The 11,377-nt window shown below is 37.4% G+C and overlaps 1 protein-coding gene across 3 annotated transcripts; it reads left to right on the top strand.

The window, feature by feature from the left end:
• The first annotated feature begins 71 nt into the window (after positions 1–71).
• Positions 72–10,290, top strand: LOC117416832 (2-(3-amino-3-carboxypropyl)histidine synthase subunit 2-like). 3 transcript variants are annotated; one of them, XM_034028246.3, is made up of 7 exons: positions 72–228; positions 1,225–1,384; positions 1,826–1,938; positions 2,662–2,882; positions 3,057–3,755; positions 4,110–4,298; positions 5,949–10,290. In XM_034028246.3, exons 2-7 carry the CDS (start codon positions 1,232–1,234, stop codon positions 6,071–6,073), a joined length of 1,500 nt encoding a protein of 499 aa, XP_033884137.2. In that variant the 5' UTR covers positions 72–228; positions 1,225–1,231; the 3' UTR covers positions 6,074–10,290. The 3 variants fall into 3 exon arrangements, with proteins under 3 accessions (XP_033884137.2, XP_058890894.1, XP_058890893.1); XM_059034911.1 differs by lacking the exon at positions 72–228 and adding an exon at positions 247–568; XM_059034910.1 differs by lacking the exon at positions 72–228 and adding an exon at positions 247–568 and having other exon boundaries at positions 2,662–2,886; positions 3,061–3,755.
• Positions 10,291–11,377: the final 1,087 nt, after the last annotated feature.

Raw genomic sequence — 11,377 nt, 5'->3', positions numbered from 1 at the left:
AAAAATATTTAAAATAACAATAATAATTAAAATAAATAAAAATGTAAGGTACTGTGCACGCAGTCATTTTTGCTTTGTTCTGGTGGAATGACGTTTCACCAGTGAATTGGTGACAGAATTTCCTTCAAACATCTGATTGGCACATGCTTTTACCCGCCCCTCCCGGAAGTGGTGCCATTATATTCCCATGTGATATTATAAAATGAAAATAATTCTAGACCCGCGGTGGTAAGTTTGCAACTGGCGATTTACTTTATATAACTATAAAGATAACTGTTACTATTCATATTTCTTTAAGATACAGTTCTAATACGCATTATTCAAACTTGCAGATCATTTTGTTTTGCATGGATGAGGCCCATCAGTAACATGTTTTATAACATAAGCTATGTATTTTATTTTATCTAGTGTCACCACAAACTGAAATGACGTTCTGTGAATATATTTAAGCATATTTAAGAGTGTTTTCCTTACTGCATTAATTAGCGAGCAATTTAGATTTACAAATGTATTTCGGAAAAAAATATTTTAAAAAACGATTAAATGATTACTGTATCGTGCAGTCACGGTATGTTATAGCACAATTATAGTGTTTTACTTGTTCTGTGTCTTTTATTTATTTATGTATGTATGTATGTATGTATGTAATGCATTTAAACGTGTTAATTGGATTGTTCTCTTTTACTTGGCTAGGACAGTGTTTGTTAACGCCGGATTGTACAAACTAGTATCGTTGCTAAAATTGGATTTGCACTCTTTGCACATGATGTCATAATTACCTTTCGACACAAGGTGGTGCTGCTGTTTTTGTTATGGATAAAATATTAAATTAGTTTCACATACTACTAGTGCAAACTGGAGTCTGAAACATTAGGACAATGTTACATACAGAAGCAGGGTATCTATGGGTCACATCAACACTGTATATTCTCAGTACTTAATTATCTTTGTGATTTGATGCAGAGCACCCTTTTAATTTAAAAATACATGTTATTGTAATGTAAAAAAGAGAAGGGAGATTTTAATTGGACAGCATTGGACTGAATAAAAGTGATGCCTTTTTCATTGGACATTTGTCGCCTGTTGGAGCTGTCCTATAGATCATCAAAAAGTAGACCCAGTGGCTCACCTACTGCTTAGAGTGCAGTTTGAGTCATGCCAGCAAAAATAAAATGTTGTGTTATTTGTATTAAAGGTGCCATCTGGGCTTTGTTTTCCTTTTAGAGTAACTATGACGACTGCATTCAGCAGCGATGGCGCCCAGGCGATCCAGCGGACCCTGGGTACCCTGGCAACAGTTAGCAGTACCGGGGTTGAGACATTGGATGAGGTGTATCGGATTGAGGAAACCTGCACCTTCATCTTGCAGAATCAACTACACAAGGTTGGGTCCAGAAGCTTTTATTTCTTTGAGTGTGGGGCCTGTAGTGAGAAACTAGGCAAAATGTTGCCTTACTTTAGTTTCTGTTTTCTTTGCATCATCCTAGAAAGGTGTGCAAACTAAAAAGGTAGAAAAATAATGGAACGATCAAAGGTTTAGTTCAATAGTTTCACCCTGTTATGAAGATTTTAACCAGAAATACACTGGGATGCAACATCTCATGTGTACTGGTAGGATAATGTATGCATGAGATACTTTATTGCATATCGAAAGCCAATTTGCAAATTCTGTCCTCCTGCAGTGATGTGTCTATAACTCCAACTCCCACAGCAGCAAGTCCCACTACCCCCAATATCCATAGATGTTGTTTAGTAGTATATCTTATTCACACATAGCCCTTGTGCATATTTGTTTTAAAGATATGTTATATTTAATCTATTTCAGGTAGCATTGCAGTTCCCTGATGACCTACTGGTGGATTCAGCTGCAGTAGCTGCAAAACTTGAGAAGAGCACTGGGGCAAAAATGTATATACTGGGAGATACATCATATGGCAGGTAAATCAAGTACTGTAATTGAAAAATCACAGAAAAAAACATGTTGGATGTTCATTTGGGTTCTGTAGGCTACAACGGTTCACAGGTGGCAGTATTGTGCTTCTAGAGTTTGCAATAGTAGGCTCTTGCTACTTTCAGGGTAACCAGGCGGATCAGCTGTACACAGATGCATGTTTAATGGCAGAATATACTACCATTTCTTAATTGTAAATGAAGTGTCATTCTAACTAATTTTCTTGCAGTATGCCTTGACAACAGCCAAATAACTCCCACAACACTTTAATGAGCCTGGCCTTTCCCTAGAGGGTCCCATTTATGCCATGTAGGCAATATGTTCTAAGCCATCAGTTATATTTTGTGTAAGATGCATTAAGTCATTCAACCTTATGCCAAAGTATGCATCCAGCATGCTACCAAAAACCTGTCCCCTGACACATTTCAAGCTCAATAGTAATCAATAACATAATTCTTTTTCTTTTAAATTATGTGCGTAATGTGACATTTCAGCTTTAGCAACATTTTTAAATCATGGTGCTCATTGATATTTGTGTCTAGCCAAATAGGACCCAGTCCAAGGAATAAGACTTACAACCATTTCCTAGTTCAAGGGTATGCTGTTCTCTGTCCACTGTACAATTCACTGTAGTTATGCAGTGATTGCAACTGGTACTGTTGCCCCAATAGCAAAGGTGGTTCAACTTTTCTTATTCTTGTATGTCACAGCTGCTGTGTGGACGAAGTTGCAGCAGAGCATGTTGGAGCAGAGGGGATTATCCACTATGGGAGAGCATGTCTCAGCCCCACTAGACGGCTGCCAGTGATGTATGTGTTCGGTAGGAGGGCAGTTGACCTTGAGAGATGTGTGGATTCCTTCAGAGAACACTACCCTGACACACAGAGCCATGTGATTATACTCTATGACGTGCTCTATTCCTTCATCATGGGTAAGTTTACACACTCCCCTTTTAATTGTAGCTTTAAAAGTCTTTTTAGTAATTATGCACAGAATGTCACCCTTTATACATAAATGTGGATGAACAAATCAGGAACATATTAAACACTGAGAACAAACCGCTAAATCTGTTTCTGTCACTTTTCATTGAAATTACTCTTCACAGGTAGTCTGCAGCATATCCTTGAATCTGAATATGCCAATGTTGTCATGTCCCAGATCAGCGCAGATGGGACCCAGTGTTATAGTCCCAGGCAGACAGATAAACCCCATGAAGAGGCCCAGGCTGAAACTAATCCAAACCAGACAGATGCTCAGTTTGTTCGGAAATTCGGCCGTCAGTTTGCATTGAGGGAAGGCAGCAGCTTGGAAGACTACAGAATATTTTACATAGGCCAGGAGGGCGTAACCTTAACAAACTTCATGATGACCTTTAACCAGTGCTCCTTCTACACCTTTGACCCCGAGACAAGGGCTGGGAGGCAGGAGTCAGTGAACATCAACAAGGCCCTAATGAAGCGATATTACTTAATTGAGAGGGCCAAAGACTCCAAAGTAGTGGGCATTTTAGTGGGCACTCTTGGTGTTGCAGATTACCTGTCCATCATTGACCATCTAAAGGACCTGATTAGAAAAGCAGGGAAGAAGAGCTACGTGTTTGTCATGGGGAAGCTTAATGTGCCCAAGCTGGCAAATTTTCTCGAGATTGATATTTATGTGCTGGTGGCCTGTCCAGAGAATTCCTTCCTGGACTGCAGCGAGTTTTACAGGCCGGTGGTGACACCCTTTGAAATGGAGGTAGCCTGTAACAAGAACAGGGAATGGACTGGAGAATATGTCACCAGCTTCAGGGACTTGCTACCGGGTAGGTTTGACTCAAATTTATACCAAAGCGATTCAGAGGAACAACTTGATCTATATGAGAGTTTTATGCCTAAATCTAAAATGTATTTGAGAAATGTTGCGACCGATGGTAAATCTGTATTTTCTTAAAAAGTCTTTCCTGGATATTCATGTTTAAAGCTGAAGGTGTGATGATGCGTGCCAAGTGTTCTTTTTCTCTTTTTGTCTGAACAATATATTTTACTTAATTTATTTAAATGCCTAGCACAATAACCTTATAACCCTAACAGTACTTGATACAATTTATAATCTATTTTATAAGCAAGATTCCACTAACAGCACAAATTCAATGCAACAAAATGACCATTTTTTGCAGGGGCGTGCAGCCACGTTGAGTTCCCTAATCCAGATCCAGATGCTGATGGTGACGACACTGATGTCTCACTGATCACTGGGGCTCTGCGATCCTCTTATTGGAACAACTCAGAATCCCAGGACAATCTACCCGGTTCTTCTCTGGTTCAGAGAAACCCAACACTGACGGTAGCTCAGACAAACCCAGCAGGTTATAACAGTTTGTTTTTCTAAGATATCTAGCAAGTGCAGCATGATAAGCTTTTTCTGCTCAGCAACAATTACAACCTCAGTTAGCAACTAAGTATTTTGTCAGGTGACTTTTAGATACCTATGAGATACAATATTGAAAATGACACTAGAAATGTATAAAACTTTAATTAAATACATTTGTATTGACATAAAAAAAACCTGGAACCACTCCATTTAAATGTACTGAAAACACATTCTTGTAGTACCAGTGATAAACAGGAGAGGGTAGATTCTGCTAAGTATAATATACACGCACATGAAAGGAGTCGGACAGACAGCACTGGAAAATGTATTGGCGCAGCAAAAGTAAATCAGCCAAAAGCACCAATTTTTAATTTGTAGTTCCCAAAACTCTTAGGTGAAATGTAGGGGGAAAAAGTTAATACCTGTTATACAGTAAGAGAAATAAGTTGCCAAATTAAGGTAAAATGCCCTTCTCCTTTTTCTCTCGTTTTTTTTTTTCGCAGAATTTTGCAGACCCCAGGCACTTTTATCCACACATATGTATATTACAGGACATCTGAGTTTTTAATGTCAATTAACGTGTTTTGTAAACATGGAAATATACTAGGGAACATATTTATTTTGATGTCTATCATTTATATTAAATGATTTGATATTTTAAAATTGACTATTTGCGCCCATCGCACACAAAAAACAAAAAAAAATACTTTTTTGAAGACCCCAGGGAGTCTTATCCACGCACATGTATATTACAGGACATCCGAGTTTAATGACAATTAACTTGTTTTGTCAACATGGAAGTATACTAGGGCAGTGTTTCCCAAACTTTTTGATTGGCGACCCAAATGAACACAGGAATAATGAGCCCACAACCCAAAATTATTCACTATTCGGTATTTTAACTGAAGTGCTTCTTAACCAATCAAAAAGCAACGTTTAATTTATTTGTAACTATACTACATTATATAAGCACTATATAGCAATTGCTTTGTTGCAGGACTTGTTGTCTGTTCAGTTTGTCTTGTCTGTCTTTTATGTTACATGTATCTGAAACGCCAAGTTATCAAAAGTGCCCAGCCATTTAAAGTGGAGATATCAAAAACACAAGTTAAGTTTCAAGAAACCATTGGGGCAGCCTTGGCCAGCACCAAGCAAATAGTCACAACTGTAAAAGCAGTGGGGGTCAAGGTTGCCTCAATTGTTTCTACTAACTTGGCTTGTGTTTTTCAGGCACAACAAAAGCGGATCGAAGCCAAGTTAGTAGAAGTTAGTAAATTTGATAACTTGACGTTTTTTTTTTTTACATTTCCAATGTTTTTGTTTCAGATAAATAAGGCAGCATAAAGATTCTATTGGGGAGCTGTAGTTTGGGCTGCTTCGTATGTTTGCCGTGCCAAAGTTTCTTAACCTAGCCCCTAAAATAGGAAGAGACTAATACAGATGAGCACTGCATGTACAAGGCTAACATTTTTCTCAGTTCTAATCTGCGATGACATTTTGTGATGTTTACATCTAACCGGTAATAAAGCAGCTGCATGCACTGTATATACTCCAAGGTTTTTAGAAATGCTTGGATTTCAGTGCAAGTCTTGCAACAGTAGATTATTTCTAGTGACTGGATTATCCTTTTGTTTTATTATTTTAGCTTCCTTCTTGGCCTCTCGTAGTTGGCAGGGACTGGAACAGAAGCTGGGAGAGACGCCTGTGACCAAAGCAGTGGAAGGGAGGCGAGGAATTGCTATTGCCTACGAGGAAGAAGGGAATAGCTAAAGCAGCAGGCTGCTCAGGACATTGCATCGTAAAACATATGTATCTATCACAAGAGAAGGGGTTAAGGTAGACTCATGATATCCACTAACTTGCAAAGTGGTTTGACCTCAACAATGTTGTCAGTTTTCTGTCCAGAACCAAGCAACAACATGGTATCACTATACACATATTCTTACACCTACCCCACCACGTAAATATTAATAATGGTATGAATTCCAGTGGTTTTTAAAGGAAATAGTTTGCAGTATCAGGAATATATGATTCCTGGTGAAGGTGGACACTTTCAGACGTAAGGGATTTAAAATAAGGAAAGCCACAGTGGACTGTTGGCACATGGAAAAGTAGGTTTATATAGGGATGGAAATAAACTCCTATTGCATAGAGTTCCACCCTTTCCAGGTGTTACCAAGAGCTTGATTAGCCACAATGTATAGGTAACAGACTCTGGTGTTTCTTATTAAATTCATAGTAAAACCAGGAATGGATCAAACTGCTGTGAAATGGGAGTCTTATTTCCATCCCTACATATAATAATTAAAATATGAAAATATGTTTGGACTATTTTGTGTCATGTCAGTAGGAAACAAAAATTACATTTTATATTTGTCAAAGCACAATGATGGTTCCTTAAAATGAGGTAATGGTAAGCAGATCCACAGCAGTCTGCCAATCTCTGGCAGTGCCGCAAACATTGTACTCAAGATTGTTTAATGTCAAATTACAGGTTTCATTTTCCCCATCATTAAATGAATTAAATACAAATATAAAAAGACATCTGTCAGATGAAGGCATCATTGAGTGTGAAGGAGCACTTAATCACAGTCAACATAATCGGATTTCTGGCCTTCTGTGTTTCTGTAAACCAGCCACCACTATTTCAACTGGTAATATACCTCATATTACCTCAAGATACTGATTTAATTTTGTTTTTAGTGTTCTAGAAACTCCTCATTCAGAATTTAATGGGACTGACATATTGGGGTCATGTGACTTGTGTTCGGGTTGGTAAAGACCAACATTTGCATTGTTATCAAAACCATGCATACATAATCTTTTAGTGACATGGAGTTTCATATTGAGACTTTATATTGAGGTCATAAGAAGTGTCTTGGTTATAGAGACTTTACAGTACTTGGTTAATGTTTGGTACACAGCTTTATTCTATGATTTTCCAAGTTAAGTTCCATTTATAGTTTTAAACTCTTCACAGTTTGTACAGAGCTGTAGTCTATGATTCTCTCAACAAAGTCCCATTACAGGAATTGTCCAGTGAAATGAACTCTTCTGTCACAAATGTTTTCACCTCTGGCCATATTCATAACACACACCATTTTACATACACTATTCATTTTACCTAATGGTTTACAAACCATACAGTGAGATCTGCCATTCCTCTTACATGATGCCCTTGGGAATGCTTTCATTGTATGCCAGTAGTGGGTTCAACATGCCAGCACGGTAATCGGTGAGGTATTTCACAATATTTAGCAAGGACAGAAGCCATTGTAATAATGGTGCCCATTTTATTTCCATAGCAACACTGTTTTTTACACAGCAGGTGAAGTCCCAGCTGGTAGATGACTGTATTGTAGTTATCATTTAATTTACCCTGTGTTTGATCACTGGATTTTTTGGCAGCTACTCATTAGAGCAACACAACGATTTAGAATGAATGCAAAATCATAAAAATGTAAGGAATGGGTATAAAAAAAAACATGGCATTTGTAATTAAATGTACTTTTAGCCAAAGCTGTTTTTGATAGTATAAACTTGAATGAGGGAACCTTAAATAAGCAGAAACCATTTAATAGATTACAATAACATTTTAAAAGTGATTGCACCTGTCTTAGAATGGCTAAGCATTTGTAACACCATCTATTATTTATAAATAATCCTACATATGAAAATGTAATGTACAGTATAATTAATGAGAAATAGTTTTTTGATGATTTATTCAGAATAAATAAATGCCTGTTCAGGAAGGCATGAATAAGTTGGCTTGCTAGTAATCTAGGAAGCAAGGGGGAAAAAGTATTTCAGTGTCAACCAAAATCAATGGCTGTTTTTAGTGAAATGCTCCACAGTCTTACTGTAATTATCCATGTTACAAAATGCTTGTTTACAGATAATGGCACATTTTGGGTGTTCTTCTTTCCAGGTTCTTTAGAAGTAGGTGAATGTAGTCTGCCTTATCTCCATTCATGACCTCATTGCTCACTGTTGTGTACTTTACCTTTTGTACACTTTTACTATTTACTGTAGGTCAGTCCCTTGTCAGGAGTGAACTTGGATCAGTCTGTTGGTATACATATCATTGGGCAGTCATGAGTAATCAGTATTGTAACTGTATATTTTAGCACCCAGTTTAAGAGTGGTCTGTTTCACAGATGACAAATCTAAGCTTTAAAAGGTTAGCTAGAAGAACATTTGTGGATCGGGCAGACAGAAGCCTATGTTTTTACAACCAACATGGCCCAATACCACTCCATTTCATATTCTAAATCGACCATGAGTCATTGTTTTCAGTAATTTTAAGTATCATTATTTAAACATCCAATATCAAATAGAAAGCAAAAAGCTAGGGGTCCTCTCTTTCCTGCACACTTTACTCTAGCTTCTCATGAGTAAGTGTACCAATAAGGTAGTGATCTATAACATGTTTATTTATTTTTTGCATTATAGGACGACTTAGCTATAAATACAAATCTAATAACACATCCTTCTTGAGAAATTAATTTAACATACTTATGTACAATAATTTAATTACAGTTTCTTGCCCAAGGATCCTTTTAAAAGCCCTGTAACTAATGCCTCTTTTCCACTGTACACCCGAGCAACGCCAGGGCCGTACCGAGCCCTAACGGTGGGGTTAAGGGGAGCCTGGGTTGTTTTTCCACTGCAGAGCTGGGCTACTGACGTCACATGCAATGAAAGTCGGTTGTTATTTATTATTATTTATTAACTCAGTTTGCCAAAAGATGCACAAATGGTGTTCATTTACTATGTACTGACTGATGCAACGTAATGACAAAAATCCTTAACACCGCCCCTGACTCGGCTCAGCTCGCAGGCCATGGTTTGGTTCTCGCTCAGCTCGACAAATAGCCAGTGGAGAACCACCCGTACCTGTACGGTACAGAGCCTTCACGGGTCCGATGTGCCAGTGGAGAAGGTATGATAGTGTGCACCATGATAGTTTGTGATGATATTTCATTGTTTCTTGGTAGAACTGGACTGTCTCAAACGTAGTTGGATGTTACACGGTTAATACAGTAATGATAATATAACAATATGATTTAACCTGAAACCTTAGAACCTACCACCAAATCCACGTAGTGCTATAAAGCACGGTATAGTGAGTGATGTCTCAAATTAGCAAGCCTTTAACCAGACCTTTAATATTGCCACTACCGTAGTTGATGGGCATGCATAATTTATAAAAGCAATTACCTATCACCCCCCTGTCCTGCTACTGTCATCATAGGCATTTTCACTTTAGCACTTCAAACTAATTAGCAGGCAAGGGCAATAACACGACAGACAATATTGTTTCTTTGTTCATTTTAAACATTTGTTTTCATGCACGACTCATTTTTTACAGTGAACATTGGTGTTATCAGTTTAAAGACCGCATTTAAACATTGGCTCGATGCCTTGTGTCTTTGTGTGCTGTGGCAAACCGGGGTAAGCTTGCCACTTTCAGGACTTATCTTATTATGTTAAAAGACAAACTCTCACAGCAGATTTAAAAACAGGACAATGCCTGCATATTTATTTGTATTTACACAAAACAAAAGCCTAACTCCTTCCAGGATTTCTAACTATATTTTTATCAGTTTTAACTATAATCAGACGGCTAAGCCATTTACCGGTAATGAAAAACAACACTTGAACACAAGTATTGCAACACAGTACCTTTTCTCAGGTCGGACCACGCAGGTCTCTATAAGCCTTAGCCTTCACGCAGACACTGACTCACCTTACAGACCGGGTTTTATGCACCTGCCTCAATTACTAGCAGGTGTGCCTAATTCAATTAATTAAACAGTTCCACTGGGGCTGTTCAAAGCAGCCACAAACACACCTTTTCTAGTGTGTTGTCTCTATCCTGACTGCAAAAATAACTATTATTTTTAAAACATTGTCTTAAAATGACATGTTTTACATATTATACAGACAGTACTGTCAATAAATGCACTCTATTGATTATAATATAATCTGCCTTTTTGTTTTCAATGCAAATTAATATTTACCCTCTGCGCAGTCACTGATGCCAGTACGCAGAACAATCACTGAACTGTTAAATACATTTTAAATAAACAAACTAATTGAATGTATAAATGATGACACCTACTTGAAGAAGCATAATCTTATTTCACATATTCTTTCTGTTCTTAAACCTATTCAAACTTATGCTAAATTGCAATTCCTTTGTGTCTGTTTAGTTGATTAACAGTCTTCTGTCATCTTGTGATAAAACAGAACTTTCTTTAACTTCTTTATGTCAACAGAATTAATAGTCTGAGGATGTAGGAGTGGAGTTGTAGAGAGGGCAAAGGAGTGAATGGGAAACAGTTTTGAAGTACACCACCCACTCGATATATCGCATGTGTCGTCCAGTACAAATCCACTATATATCGAGGGCCGCAATATAGTGAGAGACCCATAGAAAAACAAATAGGCTAATAACAAATACTGTTAACAAATACAAATAAAAAATGGGGAGCCAACTCCATATATAACGAGGGGTGGGTGTACTAGTAAGTGTATGTGGTAGTAGTAAACTAAACTTGTACCCTATTTTGGAGCAGCTGGGCAAAATAGCTGGAATCACAAGCATATTATTAATATTATTTTGTACTGTTACTGCTAATAAAAGGAAAGATTCCATGCAAAAGAAAACAGCTAATATAATTTCAGCCATAATGTGGGTGTAATTGTAATAATTAAACCTGTGTATGGTTTGAATTGTATAGCCTTTTTTTTTTGGACAAAAAGTGGTCCAGTCATTTTTGATAATGTTCAAATGAGAGGCTTGTATATCAGATCTTTTTCAGAGATGGATGAAGCCTTGACTGTGCCACATCATTATCCAATTTCACCATGCTGTCTGGTTAATATTTAAAAATAGACCTTTGTGGCTGTTATAATTTGGTAGAGACAAGCTTTTTTCCCCTTTTCTTTCTGTCATAAATAGATTAATGTTCATATGCATATATGTGTATGCAAAGACACACATGTACTTAAATATATAAAGGAAGATACACAAAGAAGCGCACTATCACATTAATAATCGGCAGGGTA

Source organism: Acipenser ruthenus, chromosome 12 (assembly GCF_902713425.1).
Source record: "Acipenser ruthenus chromosome 12, fAciRut3.2 maternal haplotype, whole genome shotgun sequence".
Lineage (NCBI taxonomy): Eukaryota > Metazoa > Chordata > Actinopteri > Acipenseriformes > Acipenseridae > Acipenser > Acipenser ruthenus.
The sequence above is the reverse complement of the archived record's forward strand: the minus strand, read 5'-3'. Positions and strand labels throughout refer to the sequence as shown.